We start from the raw sequence: 24,970 nt of genomic DNA on the forward strand, positions 1-24,970 counted from the left end.
TTGCAAACTCGTGCTTTGGTTTATAAAGCTAAGTATCCCTTAAACGTTGTTAAATAGCCAAACCAATTAGTCCGGCCTACGCACCTCCAAGTCCTGTTATTCCAAAAATCCTTTAAAAAGTGCATTTTCCCCATCATTTCAAATTGGATCTTTATTTAATGTTGCCTAATCACACTTTCCCCTCAAAATCCACTGAATCTAATGTATATTTATTGACTGTTAAATGAAGTTGAGTTGCAGGCTGCAATTTTAATCGTATATTTAATTACAACGTGAGTAGAAAACTTCAGTTAATACGTGGTGACCAATGCTGCAGTACCTTACATGTATTAATACAATTTTGATCACATTTCAACGTCGCTGAACATCTGATCGCACACCATGTGTGGGGTGTCAGACTTGTCCCCGAGTCCCACCTTGCTGCCTACCCGCCCCTGCTCCTGGTGGCCGCTTCAGCTCTTGCTCCTCTTCCTCGGGATCACGCAGGCTCGCTGTGTGCTTCAACCGGTGCATTGCTCCAGTCTGGCCGCAGTCCCACTCCGTAGGCCAAACCAAGGCTGCGGTCCGTCCCCATGGCCCAGTGCCGGGGTGTCTGAGCGGGCAGAGTCTCCGCGCCAAGAGGCGCAGTACACCTGCAGCCCGCACTGCTGCTGCCATCTTTGAAGCAAACAGCATCCGGAACCGGCTCCTAGGCCTTCGCGGAGAAGCTGGGAGCTGCGGACAAGATGGTCCTGTTACCACCAGCTCTGACAAGGAGCCCAGTGGAGCCACTAGTGGCAGGATACAGCAGATTCAACCCAGCCTTTGGTGGAAGTACAAGTCAAAGGTTGCAACAGCACTGGTCAGTGGTGACCAGATCACTAACTGAATTCTGGTTGGAAGCCAAGGAAAATAGTAAAGAATTATCAGAACATCAGAAAATTTACCCCTCCATATAGCATTAAACTCATTGAAAATGGTTGCTGCAACAAAAAGAATGTTAATACGTCTCTACGTCATTGCACAATACTGCATTCAGTGTAAAATGATGACAGCAATGCGACTTGGTCCTCATGATTAACGTTCATGACTTTTAAAACTGGATCAGATGTTGCAACTTTAATAATCTACCCAAAGGTGCCTGGATCCTATGCAATAATAATCCATGGAAAGTCAGCAATATCCAGTGGTAGGAAATAACATCAAAAAAACATTTGAGAACTATTTTCTACAGCGTTCTCCGGGTAGCCATGAGATGAAGGAAGGCTTGAGAATGGTTTTCGATCTTGATCTCCAGTGCTGTGTGGAGTTCCTGCGTTCTCCCTGTGAACACGTGGGTTTCCCAATGAGTGATATTTTCCTCCCATATTCCAAAGTTCCACTTATTTCACTGTAACATACAGTCTCTCATGTCTATGGTGGTGTTAATAGGCATGTAAGAGACTTTTACAGGGAAATAAGTGGAGAAACGAAAGTGATGATTGTTCTGAACGGTACAGACTCAGTGGGACGAATGGTCTCCTCTGTTGTACAGAAATATGATAAAGAAAAAGAGCACTTTTAATGAAGGTCTTCGACTGAAACCATGAACTCCGTCTCTCCACAGATGCTACTGATTGTTTCAGCATTCTCTATTTTAGTTAAGAAAATACAATTTGCTAGTTAACTCATTTTGAAAGTGGTTTCACATTGATTTTTACAAGCAGGTAATTGTGTCCTCTTTTCTCTTAGCTTGAAGGAACTAACCCTTGCTGCCATACAGATGTAGCCAGGTAGTACACTGCAAAAAACCTAATCTTTGCCACAAAATGTCAACTGTGGAAAACCACAGGTGTTCGATCCTCTTCACACCTGGCTTCATTGAAGCAATTTAGAATAGTGCAACCTTAAACAAAATTCTCACTTATGATCAGAAACTTAACTGGATCATGACACTAATACTGTGCAGACAAGAGCAAATCTATTCTGTAATGACTGACTCACCTCCTGACTTGATTGAACTCTCCGTATGTCTGAATTAGTGTAGTCTCAAGAACACTCAAGAGGCTGCACATCACCCAAAGAAAAGCAACTCACTTGTTTGGTATCCTATCCACACTAGCGCATTGTAAGGCAGTGCTGTCAATTATTACATGATCCACTGCAGCAACACATCAAACCTTTTTCAATTATGTTCCAAAACTGACCTCTAGCATTGAGTTCATATACACACAGGAGCACCACCACATGGAGGTTTCCCTCCAAGTCACACCATCCAGACTTGGACATTTACTGCTATTCAGTCATTGTCACAGGTGCAAAGAGACAAAATTATGGAACTTCCTACATGTCAACACTGTGGGAACACCACCGTCACATGAAACTTCCAAGAAAGGTCATCCATCCAAAACCTTTGTGCTGTTTTTCTCACTCCACAGATGCTGCTTGGTAGCTTACTACCTCCAGCATTTCCTGTTTTTGTGTTTACATCAAAGTGGCATGCTAGGCGACTTTAAAAAAAAACACAGCATGGACAAGAGATAGCCTTTATCTCTAAAGCTCTTGAGTTTCTGCAATAACAAGTGAGATTTTCAGATTTTTCTTCCTGTCATAAATTACAAGATTTATTGAATTCAATTATTCATTTCCAGTTTGACAGATTAAGACACAGGAGACTGTGGATGCTGGAGTCTGGAGCAACAAACAATCTGCTGGAGGAACTCAGCGGGTCGAGTAACACCTGTGGGCAAAAGGAATTGTTAATGTTTCAGGTCGAAATCCTGCATCAGGACTGACAGTGGAGAGGGAAGATAGCCAGTATAAAGACAAGAGGAAGGATGAGAATAGGGGCCAACAGGTGATTGGTGGACCGAGAAGGGGTGAAGGATAATGGGCAGATGAGGCCAGGTGAGGGAAGGGGATGGAGAGGGGTGGAGTTGGGAGACAGAGGCAGGTGGATGATAGGTGGAAGCAGACAAGGAGGAAAAAAAGACAATTCCATGACCTCTTGATTCCTGGTGCTCCCAAATACTGAGTAGTGACTCAGTATTCAGCCCATCTGCTTTTAAGTAGTCACCAGATTCGGAACAGATTGGTCAGCATCTATAGAGTGTATAATAAAATTAGCTTAAGGTTGCTTACTTTTCCTCAGAACAGGAGCTAGTGATAAATTTGTTCTAAGAGGCACAGAAAGAAGTAGAAAAGAAATAACAAAGGAGGAAGTAGGTAATATGGTGAGTTCAAAAAAAGTCTAAGGAAATAGGGAATCATTATCAACAGCTACCATCCAAGACATTTTTATAATGAGACTGGCTGTTATGATTTTAAATCCTTAAATTTATTGACAAGTCCAGAATGACTAAGCAAAAAAATGAGCTGTGCTTTTTGAGCTTATATTAAGCTTCAACAAAACAGTTTAGGAGGCTAAGGACAGACTGTGGGAGCGCGGTCTGAACATGGGTGTCTTAGAGGCTGAGATGTGACTTAAAATGGATAATTAAGAAAAGCTGTGACACTTAAATGCCAGCAGTTCCAGGTCGCTCCATATACATAATCAAATGACAAAGGTCCAAACTTACTTGGCAAGAGCTGGCTGGTCACGTTTCACACATTCTGCCCTTGGAGTCCAGTGACAGAGGTCAATCTGGCTGAGGTTCCTCAGCTCAATGAGCCTATCAATTTCAATGGGGCTTGTAAGCTTCAGAGGTTAGTTTTTTATTATCAGATGTTCTCCCCGTGTCTGCATGGGTTTCCTCTGGGTGCTCTGGTTTTCTCCCACATTCCAAAGACGTACGGGTTACGAAGTTGTGAGCATGCTCTGTTAGAGCCGGAAGCATGGCGACACTTGCAGGCTGCCCCCAGAACACTCTACGCAAAGATGTATTTCACGGTTTCGATGGACATGTGACTAATAAAGATATCATCTTAAGTGGACAATACTTTTTAATTTAAATTATTACATTTAGTGTTTAACAAATTTTCAATGTTTTTGAATGTCAGAATTGGGTGGGGGTGGGGCTTTGCAAGGTGTCAAAGCTGTCATGAAATTTGGTGAAGGGTTGGGGCTTCTTCATTGAGGCCCTGTGGCTACTCAGGCTTGCTGCAGGAGTCTAGGATGCTCTGGACCAGGAACACAAACCCAATGCATCCAGATCAGTTAAGTTTGGGTGTGTGGTGACTGTAGGCAACGTGCTCATAGCAGCAAGATATATTTTGTACTGCCTTCACTGTTGAAAAGGCAAAAAGCACACCGTAATTAGTGAGGAAAAAAGCATCCCCTTCCTTTGATGACCTAAACTCCATGCATTACTTCCTGGTGTTGTCTTACCAAAGCCCTGTAGGGTTGCAGAAAGACAACCTTACTCTTGTATTCTAATTCTTTGCACTAAGTCCAACATAACATTTGTCTTTCTCCACTTGAATGTTAACTTTGTGATTTATGTAAGTGGATACCAAAGTGTTTCTGTTCTTCCTAACAGAGTGGATATCCTTATTTCCCTAAATTACACCCCATTTGCTACCTTGCCTATTCACTCAAGCTGTCTACATCTTAGAAAATTATCTGTATCCTCTCCACAACTTACCTTCCTACCTAGCTTTGTATCATAGGAAAACATGGATACATTAATATTAGTAAATAAATCATATTATAATATTCTGGTCACATTTTTACCAATTTCACCTTAAGGATTCCAGCATATTTGATTCATAGAAAAACACAGGATCCTTTTTATTTTTGATTTGTTTTTAAACTTACTAAACCTTTTAGAATATGTCTATATTTCTTGGTTGCTTTCTTTTAAATTGTTTTCTAACCCTATAATTTGTTTGATTTTATTTGCCTATTTTCTAAAATTCTTCCAACGTGATTGGTTTTATTTAAGATCTCTAGTTTTGCAATGATGTAAATTTCTGTCAATATTATGATCATCCTTTCTCAAAGCATCCTTCACCATAAGAATAATATGTTTCATTGCATTGGACAAGATCTAAAATAGGGGGTAAACCTTCTGTTGCCCAAAATTGGTAGCTACCCGTCCTGGACCACAATGCATAATCCTGCATGACCCCTGGTGCAATAATTCACTGGGAGTGCACCTCCTAGCATCTCGTGGCCCTGCACAGCACAGGGGTTGTTTGGCACGGGTAGCCAGATGCACTTACAAAATCATTTTGACATCCGGCATGACCTCACCCTGAAACTCACCAGCTCCCAAATATGCCAAGCTTATTGTTATAGTATCTTTTGAGATTCAGTCAGGTAAAATTTGGGAGTGAAACAATTGTTTAAAAAATTAATTTCATTAGTTACATTCAAAACACCAAAAACATTCACACACTAGAAATCAATTAAAACGTTAAAATTAAATAATTTAAAAAAAAATCTCAGCAGCTAATTTCTCCTGATGGCAAGCCTGCAGATCATACTGCCCTGTTGTACTCCATAATAAGTCCACCAGCACAGTGCAGGGGCAGCCACAGTCATCGGTATGCAGGATACCAACATTGGCTCAGGCCAACAACAATGCTGAAAACCACGACTTCCACAGGTATACCCAATTAAGCTTCCACATTAGCATTTGTAGTAGAGCAGGTCTTCCCAATCTATTCTCTGCTTTACAGACCCTTTTATGATTGCATTTTATGAACTCCTCCTCCAAATATTTGTCAGTTGATTTGGTCAGTCTATATTGTTTAAATTCCCCATAAGTATTTACTTTGTTGTTCCTTTCACTTCCTGATTAACACATTGTTCAAAACCATATCTATTGCCCAAAGCCTGATAAACTACTTCCACTGTTTTTATTCTTACTTCCATCCAGTGACTATATTCTATCTTTTGAATCAAGATTATTCCGCCCTACTTCTTTCAGTCCTAAACCATGCCAAAACTTTAACACTTTTATACTTAATCAGTCCTTCCATCATATCAACTATCCTGGAATATTTAGTTCCCAACTTTGAAAACATATCATTGTAATAGCTGCTTGATCAAACTCATTAATCTCTGTGCCAATAATGTTCTCATTACAAACATATTCAGATAAAAAGCGTTTAATTTTTTTTACCACTGTCCTCCAAATACACCTTGCACATAAATACACTGTTAAATCCATTATTTTCTCTTCTCACACCCTAGTTATGCATACCCAACTCAGTACATTGCTGTATTGCTTTGACTTTGCTATTAAATTTATAAACTTTCACCTGAACTTTTCCCCTTATTTTCTAAATATGAAGTTCAATATACAGCCCACATGATTTGATTTTGGAACCTTTGTACAGAAAGCATAAAAAGCTAACCTGCAATTTCAGCAAGATTTAGGGAGACAAATATAAGGTGTAACTACATCTAGATTACTTCATTTGGTGTTCACAATGTGATCTCCTCTACATGGGAGAAACCAAACCCAGACGGGGTGATTGCTTTGTGGAACACCTGCTTTAAGGCCCCAGGAATGACCCTGACCTTCTGGTTGCCTGCCACTTAAATTCACCATTCCACTCTGATCTTTCTATCTGTGGCCTTTTACACTGTTAAAATGAGTCATAATTCAGGTTTGAAGAACAACCTCATCATCCATCTGGGCACGTTGCAGCCTTTTAAACATGATATAAAATTCTCCAGTTTAAGGTGACTGTCTCTTTCAGTCTGCTTCAGAACTGGTTGTTTCTGCCTGTCACCATTTTGGCTGAGCTTTTCTTACTGTATTCATAGTCTGGCCTGCTGGACACGTCACACATTCTCACTGTTGACACATTACACAAAGCAGCATAATGTCCTTATAACTGCCCTCATAAAGCCATCTGGACTCACCTTCTCTGCTACTGAAAGCTAATATGTTTTTCTCCTTTTCCCAGCTCTAACAAAGAGTGCAGACCTGAAACATTAATTGTTTCTTTACCCACAGATAATGAATTTTCTAGCATTTCATGTTTTTTAATTTTAATCTGCAGTTCAGAAGACAGGTGATCTCAATAAATTATATAAAATTCTCAGAGGGCACAATAAGATAGATGCTGGGAGACATTTCCCCTGGGCTAGAGAATCTACAACTAAGTAGCTTAGTCTCAGGTCAGGGGTCAACCAATTGTAACTGAGATGAGAATTCTCTTCAGTTAAATGCTTCCTTCAAATCTTTGAAACTCAGTCCCAGTTCTGGATACTTAGTTGAAGATATTCAAAAATAAGATTGAAAGATTTTTGAACAATTAATTTTCAGGATTGCATATTATAAACAGAAACAAATTCATATAGAGTTATACAACACAGAAACAGGCCCTTCGGTCCAACTCGTCTATGCCAACCAAGATGTCTGTCTGAGCTAGTCCTATTTGCCTGTGTTTGGCCCATTTCCCTCTAGGCCTTTCTCATCCATGTACCTGTCCAAATGTCTCGTAAACATTGTAAATTATACCCGCCTCCGACAGCTTCCTTTTTTAAAATATATTGATCATTTGTTAATGGCATGAAGAATACCAAGGGTTAAAAGTAAATTAAAAATAAATGCTGCCTTCTAACCACTTCTGTGTTGGATAGAGCAGACTGCTTATGTGCAGTGAACACAGACATGATGCAGGATTACACAAAGCTCCTGAGCAGCCTTGTTCCCATGGTGCAACTCACAGCAGTCAAGAAAAGCAGTACTTAACTGCAACATGGCTGTTTTGCCCCAGTAAAGTACCACACTCTCTCGTTTAATTATATAACTTAAAATTTGCTGAAGGAATGATTTGTCACTTAGAGAAAGGTTTCCAGTGCTTCGTGGGACTCTGATGGAGTGAACAACTGGTCTCCCAAAAAATGCTTGGTGGGATATTGACCCCAGAAAGAATACTACTCACTTGAAAATACAGCGGCAAACAATGGTTTACAACCAAACTGAATTCTGATCCTTACTAGTCTCATTGATTTTTTTAGCATCTTATTGCTTCAATGTTTTATTGTCGGTTTTGAAGCTGAAGCCATTGAGACTGAGGAAGATTATCTGGAAGCCTCTTCAGGGAATGCAGCAAAACTATTTGATAAAAGGCCACATGGTCATAAGTGATGGAACAAAGGAAACAGAGGTCTGAATTGGAGGAACACAAGAATGAGAATTTCAAATATGTTTGAGATTATAAAAGCAAAGTAGTTTGGGATGTTAGGTTAATTGAAGGGTGGCCCAGCATGTCACAGAGGGATGGCCTCAATGGAATACTGACAATGAGAGAGAACTGTTTTGTGGTGGTGGTATCAAAATTATGGTGATGGAAATGGTATCGGAATGATATGTTGAATTAGGGTGTTGGTGGGGTGGAAGGTAATAATTGGGAGGGAAGGGAAGGATAAGAGCAGAAACACTGGAAACAGAACAGATTCAGTCATGGGCTTTGTCAGTCTCAATGGAGGGTAATCCTTAGAAGTCAAGGTAAAATTGGATGAATAGAATCCTTACAGGAAGTGGATGGTCTTGGTACCTGTGGCAATCACAGGCTTTTACTGAATATTAATTTATGGCCTATTGAAGAAAGAGAGAAAGGAGTCAAGGAAAGAAAGCGAGAGAGACAATTAACAGCCTAGTTGATAAAACTGTCCATTTTGAGCAAGAGGAAAAAAAAATCTACACCAATACTCTCATCAGTACACGAGAAAGAGTGATGGATTTGGAAAAAAGAATGCTTCATGTATGCGATAAGCAGGCAAGCTTTCTGGTATTCATAACAGCTTTTATTTGGAGAAAGTGAGTAGACAAAAGGAAAAGTTGTTAATTTCAGCCAGGTGGATAAAAGTGGAAGGGGTGGAGGTGGCTTTACCTCTATTCAAAGTTGTTGAGGACCAGTAGGCCTCTGCGGTGGGAGATGGAGGTGTAGAGAAAAGGAGATGGTTAGGATGTTGCTTGAAACAATGCACATCTGCCCACTGCCTCTAGCTGACACTGTCCTGACCCATTCTGTACCACATCCCCTCTTTCAGTCTGAATCTCCCTCATGCTCATTCATCTATTTTACTTCTCAGCACTAAATATGAAAGTTATTGCTGTTGTATTCCACTGCAGAAGGTGTGATGCTGGAAATCCAGCTTTTGGCTAGGGCTGATTCGAGAGAGGGTAGGATGCGGCAGAAGTGAAAGAGGGACAAGGACAGGTAGTGTATGGAGTTGGTAAGAAATTGAAAGTGAAGTTGGGGTAGTAGATACAAGTGCAGACATTAATTCAAAAGGAAGGAAAATTAGAGGACATTAATTCGGTGGAGCAACAGAGATGGACATGCAGGGAAGGAAAAGAAAGGCAAAAATGGGAAGTTAATAGACAGCATATGACAGTGAAAGGGATGGGCAGGTGTTACAGAGCAATAGAGAAGACAGGTCTGACGAAAGGGAAGTAATATGTCCAATACTATTAGCCTGTGCCCTTTTCACCCAGAACCAGTTTATCTTTATTTACTCTAAAATTTTTCATGATTTGGAACATCTTGACAAAATCTACTCTTGAAGTTCTCTTGCCCTAAGAACAACAACCCTAACTTCACTTGTCTCTCCATGTAATTGAAGATCTGTGTTTCTGTTATCAATTCAGCAAAACTCATTTTATCTAGCAGAAGGCCTTGACATAAAACTGTGATGCCTATAGAGCATGAGCATAATTTCTTCCATGCTCCTTTACATGAATGCAAGGATCCAGAAATTTTTTTTTAAAAACTCATTTGTTGCTCCACATTTCAACATTGCTCTTCTCTTATGTCTGTATATATATTACCACTCTTCATTCTTATTAGCAAAATTCATCACATTTTAATACATTAAATTACACAAGCCATGTGCTGCCAATGTCATAGGTCTATATCCTCCCAATGTCTGTTGCTATCCTTCTATTTACTACATTTCTGAGTTTTGTACTGGTTGAAAACTTAAAAATTATGACATGTATGCCTAAGTCCAGGCCCCTAGTAGAACTTAAAAACAGTGGCCATAAGATTGATCTTTGGATACACAATTGGGTATTATCCTGCAGTCTGAAAAATGACCACTTCCTGCTATACATTTTCTATTTACTTCTTGGCCAATTTTGACCCACTGCATAATGTCCCTATTTTGTTAATAAATCTACATGACACCTCATCAATATCTTTTGAAAGTGCATTTGCTAACCATTGCACTTCTCTTATCAATCCTCTATAATACTTATCGGAAACTCAATTGAGTAAAACATTATTTGTCTTTAACAAATCATTGTTGCTTGCAATTTATTAACCCACATTTCTGAAATGACAATTTTGCTGCAGATGTTTGTATTACATAGTTTCCCTGCCACCAGTGACAGCCTGACTGGCCTTTTGTTCCCCTATTGCTTGTTAATGACAAGAACACAGCACGTGCATTTCCCTAATCCTATGACACCATCCCATATTTAATGAAAATTAGAAGATTGTGGCCAGAGCCCCCACTATCTCCACCTTTACTTTGATAGCAAACTTGGTGTATTCCATTCAAGTCATGTGAGTTTCCTACTTTGTGAAATATCATTTGTTTAATTTTCAACCTTTCCAATTCCTCTACTACCACCACTTGACACTGATATTGACTGCATGCACTGTTTTACTAAAGAAAGATGCAAGAAGACTATAATGCTTATAGGGCGACTATAATGCTATCTGCCTCCACATGATCAATCCATTTTGATTCCAAATTTGCCCCAACACTAACTTTGAGAGCCCATTCATTATTTATTCATCAAGTAGCAGTCTTTTAGATTCCCTTTCATATTACCTGCTCATCTATGAAAATTCAATGAAGCAAGCTATTGAGCAGCCTTGTATGAGAGGACATGGCTTAAAGAGAGTTACAGCACAAACACAAGTGGTAAACAAGAACTGTAGTAATTTAATATAGGGCAAGTACAGTCAGTCGACCGCTCCTCGGGCATGCTATACAACAGCACAAGTATTCTAGAATTCAGCAGTGTTAATGAAGACAAGCCCAAGGATTTACTGCAACAGGAGAAACTATTTCTACTCTTTCCAGGGAGGAATCCTGTCCCCATCCCACTCCCATTTTTTTTTGTTTTAAATAGCTTTGTTTTCACTCTCTAAAACTCTCTCTTCCTGCTTAATTGGCACAGACTGACATCACTCTAACATACAGGACCTTATATTCTTTACACTTGTGACCATTTCCCTGGCCCTAACCCCCCAACCCTCCATGGTACAATTTACAGTACATCAATTTGAAAAGAAATGGAAAAAAAGCCCACTGAAAAGAAGTTATATACGCATTCTCTCAAAAATAGATGTTTGAATATCAAACATTAAAAACAAAATAACGGTTTTTTTTTCTCTCTCTATATATATGTATATATACCATATATCACATATGCATATATACTATATATATCTGTATATACACTATATATCATATATACGTATATGTATATACACTATATATATATATATATATTTGTGTGTGTGCATGTGTGTGCAACTGTGTGTACACATGTATTATATATATTTATATATAGATACGGCATGTATATACAAGATGTGTCAGCTATGCACGCCTGGTTGTTAAGTTACTGGTGCATCATCTTCACCTAACCATACTTCGATCATTCTCTATTGCCAGAGTCAATTTCAAGTTTGAACTATCGTCATCTTGTAAAAATGGGGGTCCACTAGGACCCGCTGACAATGAAGGAGCACATTCAGCAGCTTCAGTCCTCACACCCGGCTTGCTAGCTGAAAGCCAGTGTAGGTCTCTAGATCGTTCACAGCGGTTTTCTCTCTGGGAATTGCAATGTCCTTTCAATGCCTCCAAGTCCTCAGCTGATAAGGGAAATATCCTTGGCTCCCATGGCTGCACCATCTACAAGAATAAAAAAAGTATTAAAACAATAATGTGCAAAACTTGCGCAACCATCTCAGTTTACTCCTACTGAGACAAAATAGGGGATTAATCAAGACAAGCCATGACAGCTAATGAGTTCAAATAGAACATGACAAATTAGTGAAATTAGTTTAATAAATCTGGTAGTTTTGTGGGCTGGGAACAGAAAATAACTGTGAAAGTTTACAGAAAACCAACAAAACTTAACTGGTTCTCCAATATTTTTCAGACAATAAAGTTGCATGTAGCCCAAGTCTCATGGTATAAAGACAGTTGGGTAACTATCATTTCCCACTGAAGTCATTCAGTTTCCTACATTCCATGAGTATTCACTTGTAAGTATTTTACTAGCTTTAAAACTCTCTCAAATATTGAGAACTTGTAGAAGATTTAATAGAAATGCAAGTTATACTTAACTAATTCCACAAAAAGTTTCAAATATACATGTGTACTATAAATATGTGAGACCAATTGCCCATGACATTTTATTTATCAGAAATGTAATTATAAAAATATAAATTCCCTATTGGTTACAAGGGCTGATGGCTGATGTTTTGGACAATATAGAACTGGATAGATTCCCTCATAACTACAGACATGAAGATTTATGATAGACTATGCAAATCTAAGATTCTGAATCTAATACAGATTCTTCAAATATACCTGTACTTCATCATCTGTGACCTCAGGTGTTGACGATCGTGTATCCTCACTGAAGGACAGGACTCTTGTACGATCTTTTGATGAAAAGGAACTAAGCGATGAGCAGGCTTCAGGGCTTACAGGGCCAGTAAATGAGGTCACCTGAGGATAATCATTTAGGAGGTGATATCCACTGTCGGGTGATGCAGGCTGAACGTTTGTTTGCTGTGGTTGTGGGGTGGATCTGCCATCAGCTTTATTTGAAGATCTGGAAACCAGAAAAAAATGACATAAAATAATAAACCTTCATGTTTTTTTTTGTTTGGTGGCGTTAGGATATTGATCATTCTTGGGTGATTACCCCCACATTCACATTTTCTGTTTATTCCAGCAATTTGAGCAGTAGCTATTAGCCACCACCTCACTCCTGTGCATGATTTATGGGTAAACCTGAAGAGTAAGGGTTCAATCTATTGTCTCATAGCAAGCATGGCCTCCGCATGCAATCATTTCCCAGTAGTCACCAAACCATGATCAAGAACCATTGCCGAAATCCACCCAGGCAACCAAGACCAATTGTAGACCCCCCAGTTCTGTTAGAAAGTTGGCAGATTGGTGATTCAATCAATCAATGAATAAACAAACAAATAAAGATGTTATCTAAATGTTGAGAGATGTCAGAGTTCTGAGGTGCAGAAGGATATGGGTGACTTAGTGCATGATTTCTGAGGCTAGGATGCGGGTCAGTAATTATTAAAGCTAACAGAATTGTATATTGCAAGGGGAATTGATTAAAAATCTCAGTCAGAGCCCCAGCAATCCCTTCCCTTACCTCTCGCAGCAGCCTGAGATACATCCCATCTGGTCCAGGGGATTTATCCACCTTTAAGCTTGCCAAGGCCTTCCATTTATCGAGACCTGCACCTTCATCTATCCCTTCACTGAATTCTCCAACTACAAAATGTTTCCTTTATCAATACCAATGAGAAGTATTTATTGAGGACCTCAGCTATATTTTCTGGCTCCACACACAGATTGCCCCCATTGTCTCAAATGAGCCCTATTAGCATCCAATACCTGTCCTTTGCTTTCTTCTTTCTCCAACCCTCAATATCCCTCAGTGTCCAGGGTTCCCTATACTTGTAACCCCTAGCTTTTACTCTTGCAGGAACATGTTAGCCTTGAACTCCTGCTATTTCTTATAACAAACTTGGCCTGCATAATACAAATAGTGTTCCCTAATTCGTCAATTCTGTTATTTCCAATGTGCATTACGGAAACATGCCCTATAGCAGAACTACCTGTACTGCGTCAAAAGCTTTCCTGGAGACACCTCAAGAATTCCACCCTCTCTAAGCCTTTAACACTAAGGCAATCCCCATTAATATCTAGGAAGCTGAAATCCCCCAGTGCAATAATTCTATTTTTATTGCATCTCTCTGATATCTACCACCATATCTGTTCCTCTGTCTCCTCCTGACTGTTGGAAGGTCTGTAATACACCCCCAGCAACATCTCAGAATTTACTTTGTGGCACCTTATCAAATGCCTTTGGAAGTCCACACACAATGCACTTCCCTCATTAACCCCCTCTGTTATTTCATTTAAAAAATAAACTGCAGTTAGACATATACGATTTGCCTTTCTAAAAAAATGTTAGTTTTCTCTAATCAATCCACACTTGCCTAAGTGACTGCTTTTTCCCTACCTGATTAAGGATGGAACGGTGATGGAGAAGTTAGCACTGCTGCCTCAACTCCAGGTAAATTGGCTACCGTAAGTTATCAGTTGGTTGCAAGCAATTCAAAGGGGAATCGATCACATTTGAGAGCAAGTAAGTTGCAGGCTACAGAGAAAATATGGAAGGGGGAATGATACTGATGGGATTACTTTGCTGGGACCTGGCATTGATCAGATGGGCCAAATGATTTCCTACTGTGTATTTAAAAAAAACTAGAAATTCCCCCATCACTATGGTTAAATTGGCCTGTAGTGACTTGATTTTTGATCAAGGGTATAACAATTACAATTTGCTCTTTACAGATGTGCAATTTATGGATATTCAGAAAATTATAGCCAACTTCTTCTCTTAATTTCCTCAGAAACTTTGTATGCATTCAATCTGGATCAGACAACTTATCCACTTTCACATAGCTAGCCTTCATAGTACCCCCATCATTGGTCAACATTTAGCCTATCAGAATCACAAATACACATTCTTTTGCTGATATTTCAACAGCCTCTTCCACTTGATGAAGACTGATGTAGGGTATTCATTTAGTGTCTAAGCCATGCCCTTTGCCTCCAAGTTGATACCCTTATTTAGGTCACTTTACACCCCACTTCTCCTTTAAGAATCCCATTCCAATTGACTCCTAACACCTCCTGAAATGGGCTATTGAGTCATCTAGTTGTAAAAGCACTAGTGTTCCAGGTCAAAATTATCAGGCCAAAAAGGGACAAGGCACAATGTTGTCTCATCTTATGTTATCCACAAACAATACAACTGTCAGGCATCAAAGGGGATGGACCCATCTTTCCTCCTCCTGAATTCCAGTCAAACCAACAGAAAACAGCCCATGTGTAGATGTGGAGTCACCAGGGAGATACCATCACAATGATCTTGGTGCATGAAGAATGGCAAGACGCTGGATCATCCACGATCATACTGAGTGGCTTGGGAGGCCTGGTGGCCTACTCTTGCTCCCTTTTTTTGTGTTCTTCTGTTGGATTGATTAATGCCATTGAATCTCAACAGAAGCAAGGTTCAACAATTCTGGAAGGAAATTGCCACAACATAACTTATCAACAGTTACTGGATATTATGTGGTTTGGAGACTGGGATAAAGATCAGGATGTCTGAATTACGTGTCATCAAATTAAGAGAGGAAATAGAGAAACTAAATACAAAGGAACCTGGATTAATAAAGAAGGTGGGCTGGTGAATCACGATGGTCATTTAGAATCACCGAAATTCAAGCCATTAAATAAACCAAGTATTCTGTATCAGTCAAAAATTTAAGTTATTTTGGTTAATCATACTTCTGAACTCTCTGTCCATAGCTTGTAGAAGGCTCTTCAAATATTCATCCACTTAATGAGGATGAATACAAAGACAGGAAAGAAGGGAAACAAATATTAAGGATATAAAGTTGATAAGCCAGAGGTTACCAAACTTGTTTTGCCAAGTACCACGAGACTGAAATTATATTTTCTGCACTCCCATTACCTCCAGCCCCCACCACCAACTAAACAGTCAATGCTTAATTAAAAGAAATTAAATCCACCCAGTTCTAAACTTATAACGTCCCTCTACGGGGGCGGGGGGGGGGGGGTGGCATGCGCAGCTTGCATTCCAAGTTGAAACAGAGATGAAACAGAACCAGAAGCAGATAAAGGGACTTAATTAGATCAGCTGTGATCTAAATCATGGGACAAATGGCCCAGTTCTATTCCTGTAAAACAAGGAAGAAGGTTTCAAACCATAAAGGTGGATGGCGTACAGGCAAGTTTAGATTTGTCTACAAAAGAGAAATGAATGTTGTGACATGGACTGTGCAGGGAGGCAGGAAGTATGGGAATTTTAATAAAGAATCAGTTAGATTGTTGAGAGAATGGGAAAATGAGAGGCAGAATTAGTAACATCCTATTATCCCCACTTTTCTTGGGCACATCATGCAACCCAAATTTAATATGAATTCTAAATAAAAATTAATATTAACTTCTGACATCAAGGTTACCTGCTTCCTCGCCTTGCAGAGCTGGATGATGACCATAAGCACCATCTAGAACGTTCCATTTCCTCACATTTGGAATGACGACTAAGAAAGGCTTCATCAGACATCTCCTCATACTACATATTTAAGAATGGACAATAGAGGAGTTTAAATAGAAGAGTTTATAGCAAACTAAAATTAAATAAGAAATACTATATGGACTGACTAAAACTTCAAATACCTGGTCATCCTCCAACTTGCCATTCTGCTGCTTGGACTGTTCGATATCTGCAATTCGCCAACTGCCAAAAAGAAATGGGAAATGATCATGATGTAGTCATTTGAAGTACTAACTTCCAAGTCCACTTGTTTTAATTTCAGATTTCCAACATCTACAGTATTTTGCTCCAGTGATCTAAACTACAAACAAGTCCAAAGGTAATGATTTTAGTACAAGGTACTATCTAGATCTATATCTTACCCCATTAAGCAAAGGACAGAGGCTTATTATAGGAAGGGTAAGAAATTGCACCAAGTGAAACACGTGGAATCATGGAATGTTATAAAACCATAAGATAATCATCAGATTCACAAGTCATTTCTACTTCCCTGCACATTGCTTCAATCCTTTCATATTTCTCCTTCTACAAATAATTATCTAATTCCTATTTGAAACAAATGGACTCTGTTGAGCTCCAATATAACGAGCAGGTACTTGGGGGAAGCATCAGGAAATTGCCTTGATCAGCAGAATGGTATCCTATTACTAAATGCTTCATTCAGAAATAGAGTTTTGAGAGCAAAATTCTGATATTTGTACATGGCACAGGAAAAGCAATAACAACATAACTGTAGCTCATCTTCAAAGAAGTAGCTCCTGGCACAAGTAATATTCTGCCATCAGACATGTCCAAACCCAGGCTTCAGCATTTATGCTAGGTAGACACTTCAGCACAGTATTCTGCTTTATTCAAGGCACTGTCATTCCAATAGGATGTTAAAGCTAGAATGTGCTGATAGAATGAACCATCTGTTCAAGTGAGAGTTTATGAAAATCAGAAAGTTTTACAGGGGCCCTGGCCCAACATTCCTCATGTAACAGTCTTCTATGATTTGAAATTAAAATAGGAAATACTGTAAATATACAACCAGTCTGGCAGCATCTGTGGGGATAAAAACAGCATTAACATTTCAGGTTGATGACCTTCCATCAGAACAAGGAAAAGTTAGAAATAAGCAAGTCTTAAGATGCAAAGAAAGAGTGAAGAGTGGAGAAACAAAGGGAACGTCTACAAAAGGGAAATCTATGAAAGGGTAAAAGGCAGTAGCCACAAATGACATAGGAGATAATGCAAAGTGAAAGGAGGTGGCAAAATGACATAAGGGAACAAAAGATCATTCTGGAAGAGGAATCAATAAAAAAAAGTTGGAGTAAAAACTGGTAATCAGAAATAACAATGCTTGAAATACTGAAATTACTGAAGTAGTAAGGCGATAATGTCCCTCTTCAGAGGGTACGGCATTGTTTCTTGAGCTTATAAACTTTGTTGGAATCATGCAGGATGCTAAGGACAGAGAGGTCAGAGTGGAATTGCAATGGATTAGTAAAGTGACAGGTGATGGCAGACTAAATGGAGGTGCTTCACAAAGCTGACACCCAACAAGCATTTAGTCTCACCAATGTAGAGATCACATCATAACCAATAAATACACTGTACTAAATCGAAAGGACAAGTAATCACTGCTTTTCATGTAAAATGTTTTGAAGCCCTGGATTGTGGAAGAGGACAAATTATGGGTCAACTGTTTCTTTGGTTGCACAGAAAGCTGCCATGAGGAGGGGAGAGGCCATTGCTGGAGAGGAAAGAGTGAACTCAGAGCAAATGGTCCCTTCTGAATGCTGACAGGCAGTGGTATCGGTAGAAACATTGCCCTGGAGGTACTGAAGATCGTAATAAGATTGTGAATTAATGTGATGACTGGAAGGGTGGAAAGGTGAGGACATGGAGAACTCTTTCCTGGTTCTGGGAAGAATGGGAAAAGAAAATGGGACATTGTTTCGACATACACTTACTGTTCCATTCTACCAGTATCACAATGACACTGGATTGGGTTACCTTGGTGTTAGGATCTCCTTATACTGAAGTTTTTCCACTCGAGCTGCTGCAGCCATTGACATGGGAATAACAATGTTGTTTATGTCAAATGAACTTTCACCTCTTCTCCGTCGTGCAGACTGTAAGAAAACCAAGAATGAAAAGTAAATACAGCTTCTTGGTAAGTTAATTGTTTCAATACAGACTATCAATAAAGATGCTTATTTTTAATCAAATTGGGCCACCAGATGGAGCTCTGGAGGTGTTCAATCAGAAAATGAAACCACAAACACAGCACATTGACTGGAAGCAACTAATATCAATGCATTGAGGACTATGCCTAAAAGAAATAAAAAAATTTTTTTAAATACTTATAGCTTCTGCCATAAGTTATTGCACATCCATAAATACTCGAGAAAGTAGTGGTGAGCCACTTTCTTGAACCATTGCAGCTCTTCTAGTAAAAATACTCCAACAGTGTTTTAGGAAGGTTGTTCCAGCATTTAGACTCAATAGCAATGAAGGAAGAGGTAGTAGTGCCTACCCCAATCTCAGCAACCCCAAATACCTGGTATTACAGAAGTAAGGGTCACATTCTCAGAATAAAGGGTCATCCATTTAGGATTGAGATAAGGCAGATTTCAAAGGATGATGAATCCTTGGAATTCTCTATCCCAGAGGCTATGGAGTTGTTGAGTTCATTCAAAACAGAAATCAGATTTCTTGCAGAAAAATGCAACTGAAGTGGAAGATCTTGATGAATGGCAGAGCTAAGTTAGAAGGTCAGATGGATTACTTCTGCACCCATTTCTCATGATCAGTACCTTTGAATTATAGCCATTTCAGAGCTAACAACACTTAGGTGAGGTACCCTTAGATTCTGCAAACATATGTAAGTAATGATACAAGTGCATGTATTTCTCCTTGTGGTTTTGCCAAGATTGACCCCCCCCCCCCCCCCCCCAAAACATTTGGAAGTTTGATCTTTGAGAAACTATATTATGTACATATCGAGAGTAGATATGAAAAAATATTTGCTGAGTGGGAAGCATTATGTAATACCCTGAAATGGTAAAACAGCATACAAGTTCAAATTCCTTACTTGCTAAAACGGTTTTTCAGGAATGACTATTCATGCACAGGTAAGATCAATAGTAACACTTCTATTTTACAATTCTACTGTAAAGCAGTCCAATTGTAATTGTGCCCTGGTTCAGACATCAATTATTCCACATAGAAGCCAATCAAAACAATCTCCTGGGACCATAAAAACCAGGATATTGCAGTACAATGCAAACCAATCAAAATAAAAGTTAGTTTAAAATAAATACAACAAACATGCATTTAAAAATTAAAGAAGAGACCTCAATCAACGAAACTAATGTGCAGAAAACATAGCATTTCAGAACAGCAAAAAAAAGTGCAGCGATGTAGTTCATTTCCTTCTGCTTCTTGGAAATGGGTTTGTCAGTACCTAGTAATATGGGAAGATCATATCTCCCCATCCAGTTTCAAATGATTTGAGACGATAGAAGCAAAACCTTTTAAACCTATGTATCTGTGCTGGCTTTTTTCAAATAACTATCCACTTAAAAACATTTTTTTTTATCTTCCCTCTGGTCCTTACATCAATGATCTTAAATCCAGCTACCGACCTTGCTCTGTAAACTGTTTTTTCTCTCAATTACTCTTATCAAACATGTGTTGCTTCCATTAAATTGCCTCAAATTCAAGTGCGTGAAGAAGAATCCCAGTTTATCTAATCTTTTCATAACTGTAATCCCATCCTCTGTCAATGCACTGCAAATCAAGAACCTTTGATATAACTTACTGGCGTGGAAGTGTTGGACGTTGCAGGCTGGTTGTGCACAGCTGAAGGAGGAGTATCTGTATATGAAGGCAACTGGTGTACCACTGAACTTGGTTTTGGAGTCTGTGGATTCAGCAATGGAGGGTATGAACTTGAAGCTGCTTTGTGTCGCTTACTGAAGGCTGTATGGAAGGAAAGTAATGAGATTAATGATGCTCAATATGCTAGAGATGAGAGGCAAGGCATTATAAAACTCTCAATGTTATTTTACATCAAATGGAGCTGTAATAAAGAATTGCCATTTCCTCTCTTACAAATACTGTAATTATCATCTCTGTACACGTGCACACGTACAAACTCACAAGTGCAGACTCGTACAAAGATATAAAATTGATTCTTCAGTGGAACTTACTTTCCCTTTCTGAATAGTCGACCCCACCTGGTTTAATGACAAGCAGAAAAAATAGTCAAAATACTGTTGAAAAACTGACCATCTTAATGAATTCTTGCCTCAGCAGGATTTGACCTCACAATCTCAAGGCTGATTCACTCACTTTGATTTGAGTAGTGGTAAATAAGAGAGCTTTTTATTTCCTCCTGAATTTTCACTTGCATGACTCCTCCTTTCTTCAGCCATTAAAGCCCAATCCTCTGAATGACGGAGGCATGGAATGAGACGGTAAAGGAATGAAAGAGGGAAATGAAATGAGAATGACAGGGAAACAGTGTGAAAGCGAAGTAAATGAGAGGGTGACCATAAGAATTTTAGGCTCAGAAAGAAACGTATGCTAACATGTCGAAACTAATATCCCAAAAGACCAGTAGACCTATAGGTCTATCAAGTCAGTGGCATACTACCCTTGACGAAACTGTTCTAATTTTCCCCTCTTGTAACCATTCCAAACCCACCTCCTCCAACAATCCCCTGGGACCATGAAAATAAGGAGATTGCAACACCACTTAATTTCTTTTTAAGTACTTGGTTGGATTATCTGATGTAGTTCATATTTTGAAATGCGCTGCAAATTTAGGTCAATGGCTTCATATCTGAGCAGTAACTCCCTTCAATGTCCTAGTCAATACACAATGCTTAACCACCAAAACAAACAAGCCTGTTTGTCTGTAAACAGCTGCCACAAGTGCCTCCGAAATGGTGACTACCATCAGAAGTAATCTAAAATAGCACTGGGAGCCTCAAAAGAAATGAAAGCCTCGCAGTGATACAACTTTTCTCTTCACTATTTTGTTGCCGGTGCCTTATCAAAATGGTGTCTCTAACAGGTCAAGAGAGATCATGTCGATACGAGTGCAGGAAAACCTGTCCTCCACTGATAACCACAGACACACTTTCCACAGGGGTCACTGGAATGCAACAAGAGGGTGATTTTTTTTCCCCTTTCACAGGCCTAACTAATGTTCAGATCCCACATTGACCGGGTTGCAAACAGCAAACTCGCCACTGACAGGTTGAAATTTTATATCTTATAGAACCTTAACTCACATTAGGTGGTGTACTAACCTGCAAAGGGAAAAGGTTAGCCATGTTCCATATCCCTAACAAAAGAATTAGGCTCTTGCATAAGTCTTCCACCCCTCCAATCACCCCCCACCATTACCTCCTTTAGTACTACTCTTACTGAGGAAATAAATGAATTCAAAAGGGGAATAAGGGAAATAAAGAACATGCGAATCCTTAAAACAATTTTCACAGAGATATATATAGTGTCCTTGAGAAACTTTTTTAAAAAATCATAAAGCAAACCTGCTCAGTTTGCAAGACAAAGGGGTACAAGTAGAGCATGCAGAAAATCTTAGGCTCAGTTGAAATACTCCCTTCTAGTCAATTAACATAGCATGCATGGCAGGCACTGTGGTGCAGCAGTTAGCATAATGCTATTACAGTGCCAGTGACCCGGATTCAATTCTGGCCGCTGTCTGTAAGGAATTTGCACGTTCACCCCATGACTGCATGAGTTTCCTCTGGGTGCTCTGGTTTCCTCCCACATTCCAAAGACATACCAATTAGGAAGTTGTGGGCATGCTATGTTGATGCCAGAAGCGTGGTGACACTTGCTGGCTGCCCCTAGAATGCTCCACACAAATATGCATTTCACTGTGTGTTTTGATGTACATGTGACTAATAAAAATATCTTATTTAGCAAGGTAGCAGAGCAGTAGCTCAATTACACATATGGCCTCAGTACTCCTGATCTATTTGATATATTTGTTATGTTTGATTCCAGTTCCTGTCCATTATATCTGTTTGAAAAATCATGTCAGCAAATGCAAGTTTGCATTGCCTAATTAAAAAAACCTTAATAGATTTAAAGTATAGGCAGTCCCTGGGTTATCCAAGGGCTACACAAGAACAATCTGCAAGACAATTTCTCTTCAAGTCAGAAACATCCATTTACTATAGCTACCCACATCGTATTGCTCTACATACACTTGATGTAACTTGTTCATTTCACTGAATAATCATGCTAACACTACCCATAATTCAACTAATGGAATACATACTGTATCCAGTCATTAATGAATACCATGAAACATATTACTACTAGCTTGTAAAATGCTTTAAAAATGTATGGGAGAATTTGTATAAATTCGGATTTTCGTAAATCAAATCATTCATAAGCCTGCAGAGAGAGAGCGAGAGCGCGCGAGAAAGGCAGGAGATGACAATCCAGGCAAAGGTGCCAGAAGCCCAGGTAAGCAAGTACAGGTCAGGTTTAGTTTGACCGCCCCTTGCTCTCCCTCTGCTTCTGCTGTTGGTCACCAATACAGCCCGAGATAAATTGCAGTCACTTTCAGACAGAAGCAAAAAGTCAAGACCAGGCTTTCCATTGAAAGAACTAGGTCCAGATATCTGTTCCAGTCTGATCTCCCTCTCTCTTCCATTCCTTCCCCCTTGCCTCCATGCTGCTCAGCCATTCTCAGACACTCTCTCAGGGTTCATAGTCCCTAGTACCCATGGCAACTATAAAAAGGCTTTTCCAGTTGGGTCACGCCCCTTGTCACTTGGTTGTCTGCAGGCATGGAGTGGAGTCATAGAAAAAAAAAGGCACCTGGCAGGTCTATGGCAAATATTGCACTATTTTTGGAAAATACCACACCACCCCCCCCCTCCCAAAATCTACAATAGGTGAAAAATTAAACAATTAACCTGCAATTACAAAATCATGCATTTATATCCCTACTTGTAACACAAATGCACAAGCAAAAATTAAAAGAAGCACTATTTACCACTCACAAACCATACTTCTGTCTGACAAAAATTTTAAGCAGTCTGAGCTGCAGAGACCGACAGTTGGCTATGAATAGGTCCAGGGAAGGTAACAGGCCCAGTGGGGGAGTCCAGGTGGAAGAAGAGGGCTGGAGGCGGGAGAACAGGATGTCACAATCCCCACAAAGAGGACTGCCCCAGCAGACCTATTGTCTCCACATGCTCTTGCCCCACGGAGCTAGTATCCTCGTACCTGGACACTATCCTGTCCCCCGGGTCCAATTCCTTCCCACCTATGTCTGTGACACATCACACGCTCTCCAACTCTTCCATAGCTTTAAGTTCTCTGGCACATACAACCTCATCTTCACCATGGACGCCTAGTCCCTATATACCTCCATTTCCCATCATGACAGCCTCACCGCCCTCCGCTTCTTTCTTAACCAGAGACAGAACCAGTCCCCTTCCACTAACACTCTCCTCCGCCTAGCTGAACTTGTCCTCACCCTCAACAACTTCACTTTTGATTCCTCTCACTTTCTAAAGACTAAGGGTGTAGCTGTGGACACTCGCATGGGCCCCAGCTATGCCTGCCTCTTTGTTGGCTATGTTGAACAGTCCCCGTTCCAAGCCTACTCCGGCCCCATTCCTCAACTCCTTCCCCACTATATCGACGAATGCATTGGTGCCACCTCCTGTTCCCATGCAGAACTTGACAGGTTCATAAATTTTGCCACTAATTTTCACCCTGCTCTCCAATTCACTTGGACTATCTCTGACATCTCTCTCTCCTTCCTCGATCTTTCCATCTCAGGAGATTCCTTATCCACCGACGTCATCTACAAACCCACTGACACCTACAGCTACCTCGATTACAGCTCCTCCCACCCTGGCTCTTGCAAGGACACTATCCCCTTTCTCAATTTCTCCGCCTCTGCGACATCTGCTCCCATGATGAGGCTTTCCACTCCAGGGCACCTGAGGTCCAACTTCTTTTTGAACTGGGGCTCCCCCCCCCGACTGTGGTTGAGAGAGCTCACACCTGTATCTCCACCATTTCCCGCACCTCTTCTCTCACCCCCACCCCTCCCAGACCTAACAGGGATAGGGACCCCTTGTCCTCACATTTCTTCCCACCAGCCTGCATATCCAACACATCATTCTCCGCCACTTCTGCCATCTCCAACAGGACCCCACTACCATTCATATCTTCCCCTCCCCACCTTTCTGCCTTTCGCAGGGACCGCTCTCTCCGCGACTCTCTAGTTCACTCTTCCCCTCCCACCCCAAGAACTTTCCACTGCCCCCACCATAGGTGCAACAACTGCCCCTACACCACTTCCATCCAGGGCCCCAAACAGTCCTTTCAGGTGAGACAGAGATTCACCTGCACCTTCCTTAATATCATCTACTGCATTCGGTGCTCCAAGTGCGGCTTCCTCTACAATGACGAGACCAACTGCAGACTAGGTGACCGTTTCGCAGAACACCTGCGCTCTGTCCGTAACCACGACCTGCACCTCCCCATTGCCAGTCACTTCAACTCCCCCTCCCACACTATCACTGATATATCAGTCCTCAGCCTCCTCCACTGCCAGGAGAATTCCAAGTGCAAACTGGAGGAACAGAACCTCATTTTCCATCTTGGAACCTTGCAGCCTA

At 40.3% G+C, this 24,970-nt stretch overlaps 2 protein-coding genes across 6 annotated transcripts in view; both read right to left on the minus strand.

Moving 5' to 3' along the window:
- The window catches only part of dhx30 (DEAH (Asp-Glu-Ala-His) box helicase 30), a 50,412-nt gene extending 49,735 nt beyond the window's left edge, over nucleotides 1-677 (minus strand). The window contains exon 1 of one of the 4 annotated variants that reach the window (XM_052023769.1): nucleotides 417-677. In XM_052023769.1, the coding sequence (XP_051879729.1) occupies nucleotides 417-675 (259 nt within the window). In that variant the 5' untranslated portion in view covers nucleotides 676-677. Of the gene's footprint in view, nucleotides 1-319 lie in introns of all 4 variants that reach the window. The other 3 variants (XM_052023770.1, XM_052023771.1, XM_052023772.1) reach the window with 3 other exon arrangements.
- Nucleotides 678-10,799: 10,122 nt separating this feature from the next.
- Nucleotides 10,800-24,970, minus strand: part of LOC127574172 (KAT8 regulatory NSL complex subunit 1-like) — a 132,131-nt gene continuing 117,960 nt past the window's right edge. For both annotated transcript variants that reach the window (XM_052022946.1, XM_052022945.1), the window contains exons 9-14: nucleotides 20,104-20,264; nucleotides 18,294-18,412; nucleotides 16,418-16,478; nucleotides 16,201-16,313; nucleotides 12,482-12,728; nucleotides 10,800-11,797 (exon numbers count right to left, since the gene is read on the minus strand). In XM_052022946.1, coding sequence (XP_051878906.1) covers nucleotides 11,522-11,797; nucleotides 12,482-12,728; nucleotides 16,201-16,313; nucleotides 16,418-16,478; nucleotides 18,294-18,412; nucleotides 20,104-20,264 — 977 coding nt within the window. In that variant the 3' untranslated portion in view covers nucleotides 10,800-11,521. The remainder of the gene's footprint in view (nucleotides 11,798-12,481; nucleotides 12,729-16,200; nucleotides 16,314-16,417; nucleotides 16,479-18,293; nucleotides 18,413-20,103; nucleotides 20,265-24,970) is intronic.

Source organism: Pristis pectinata, chromosome 9, assembly GCF_009764475.1.
Source record: "Pristis pectinata isolate sPriPec2 chromosome 9, sPriPec2.1.pri, whole genome shotgun sequence".
Classification (NCBI taxonomy): Eukaryota; Metazoa; Chordata; class Chondrichthyes; order Rhinopristiformes; family Pristidae; genus Pristis; species Pristis pectinata.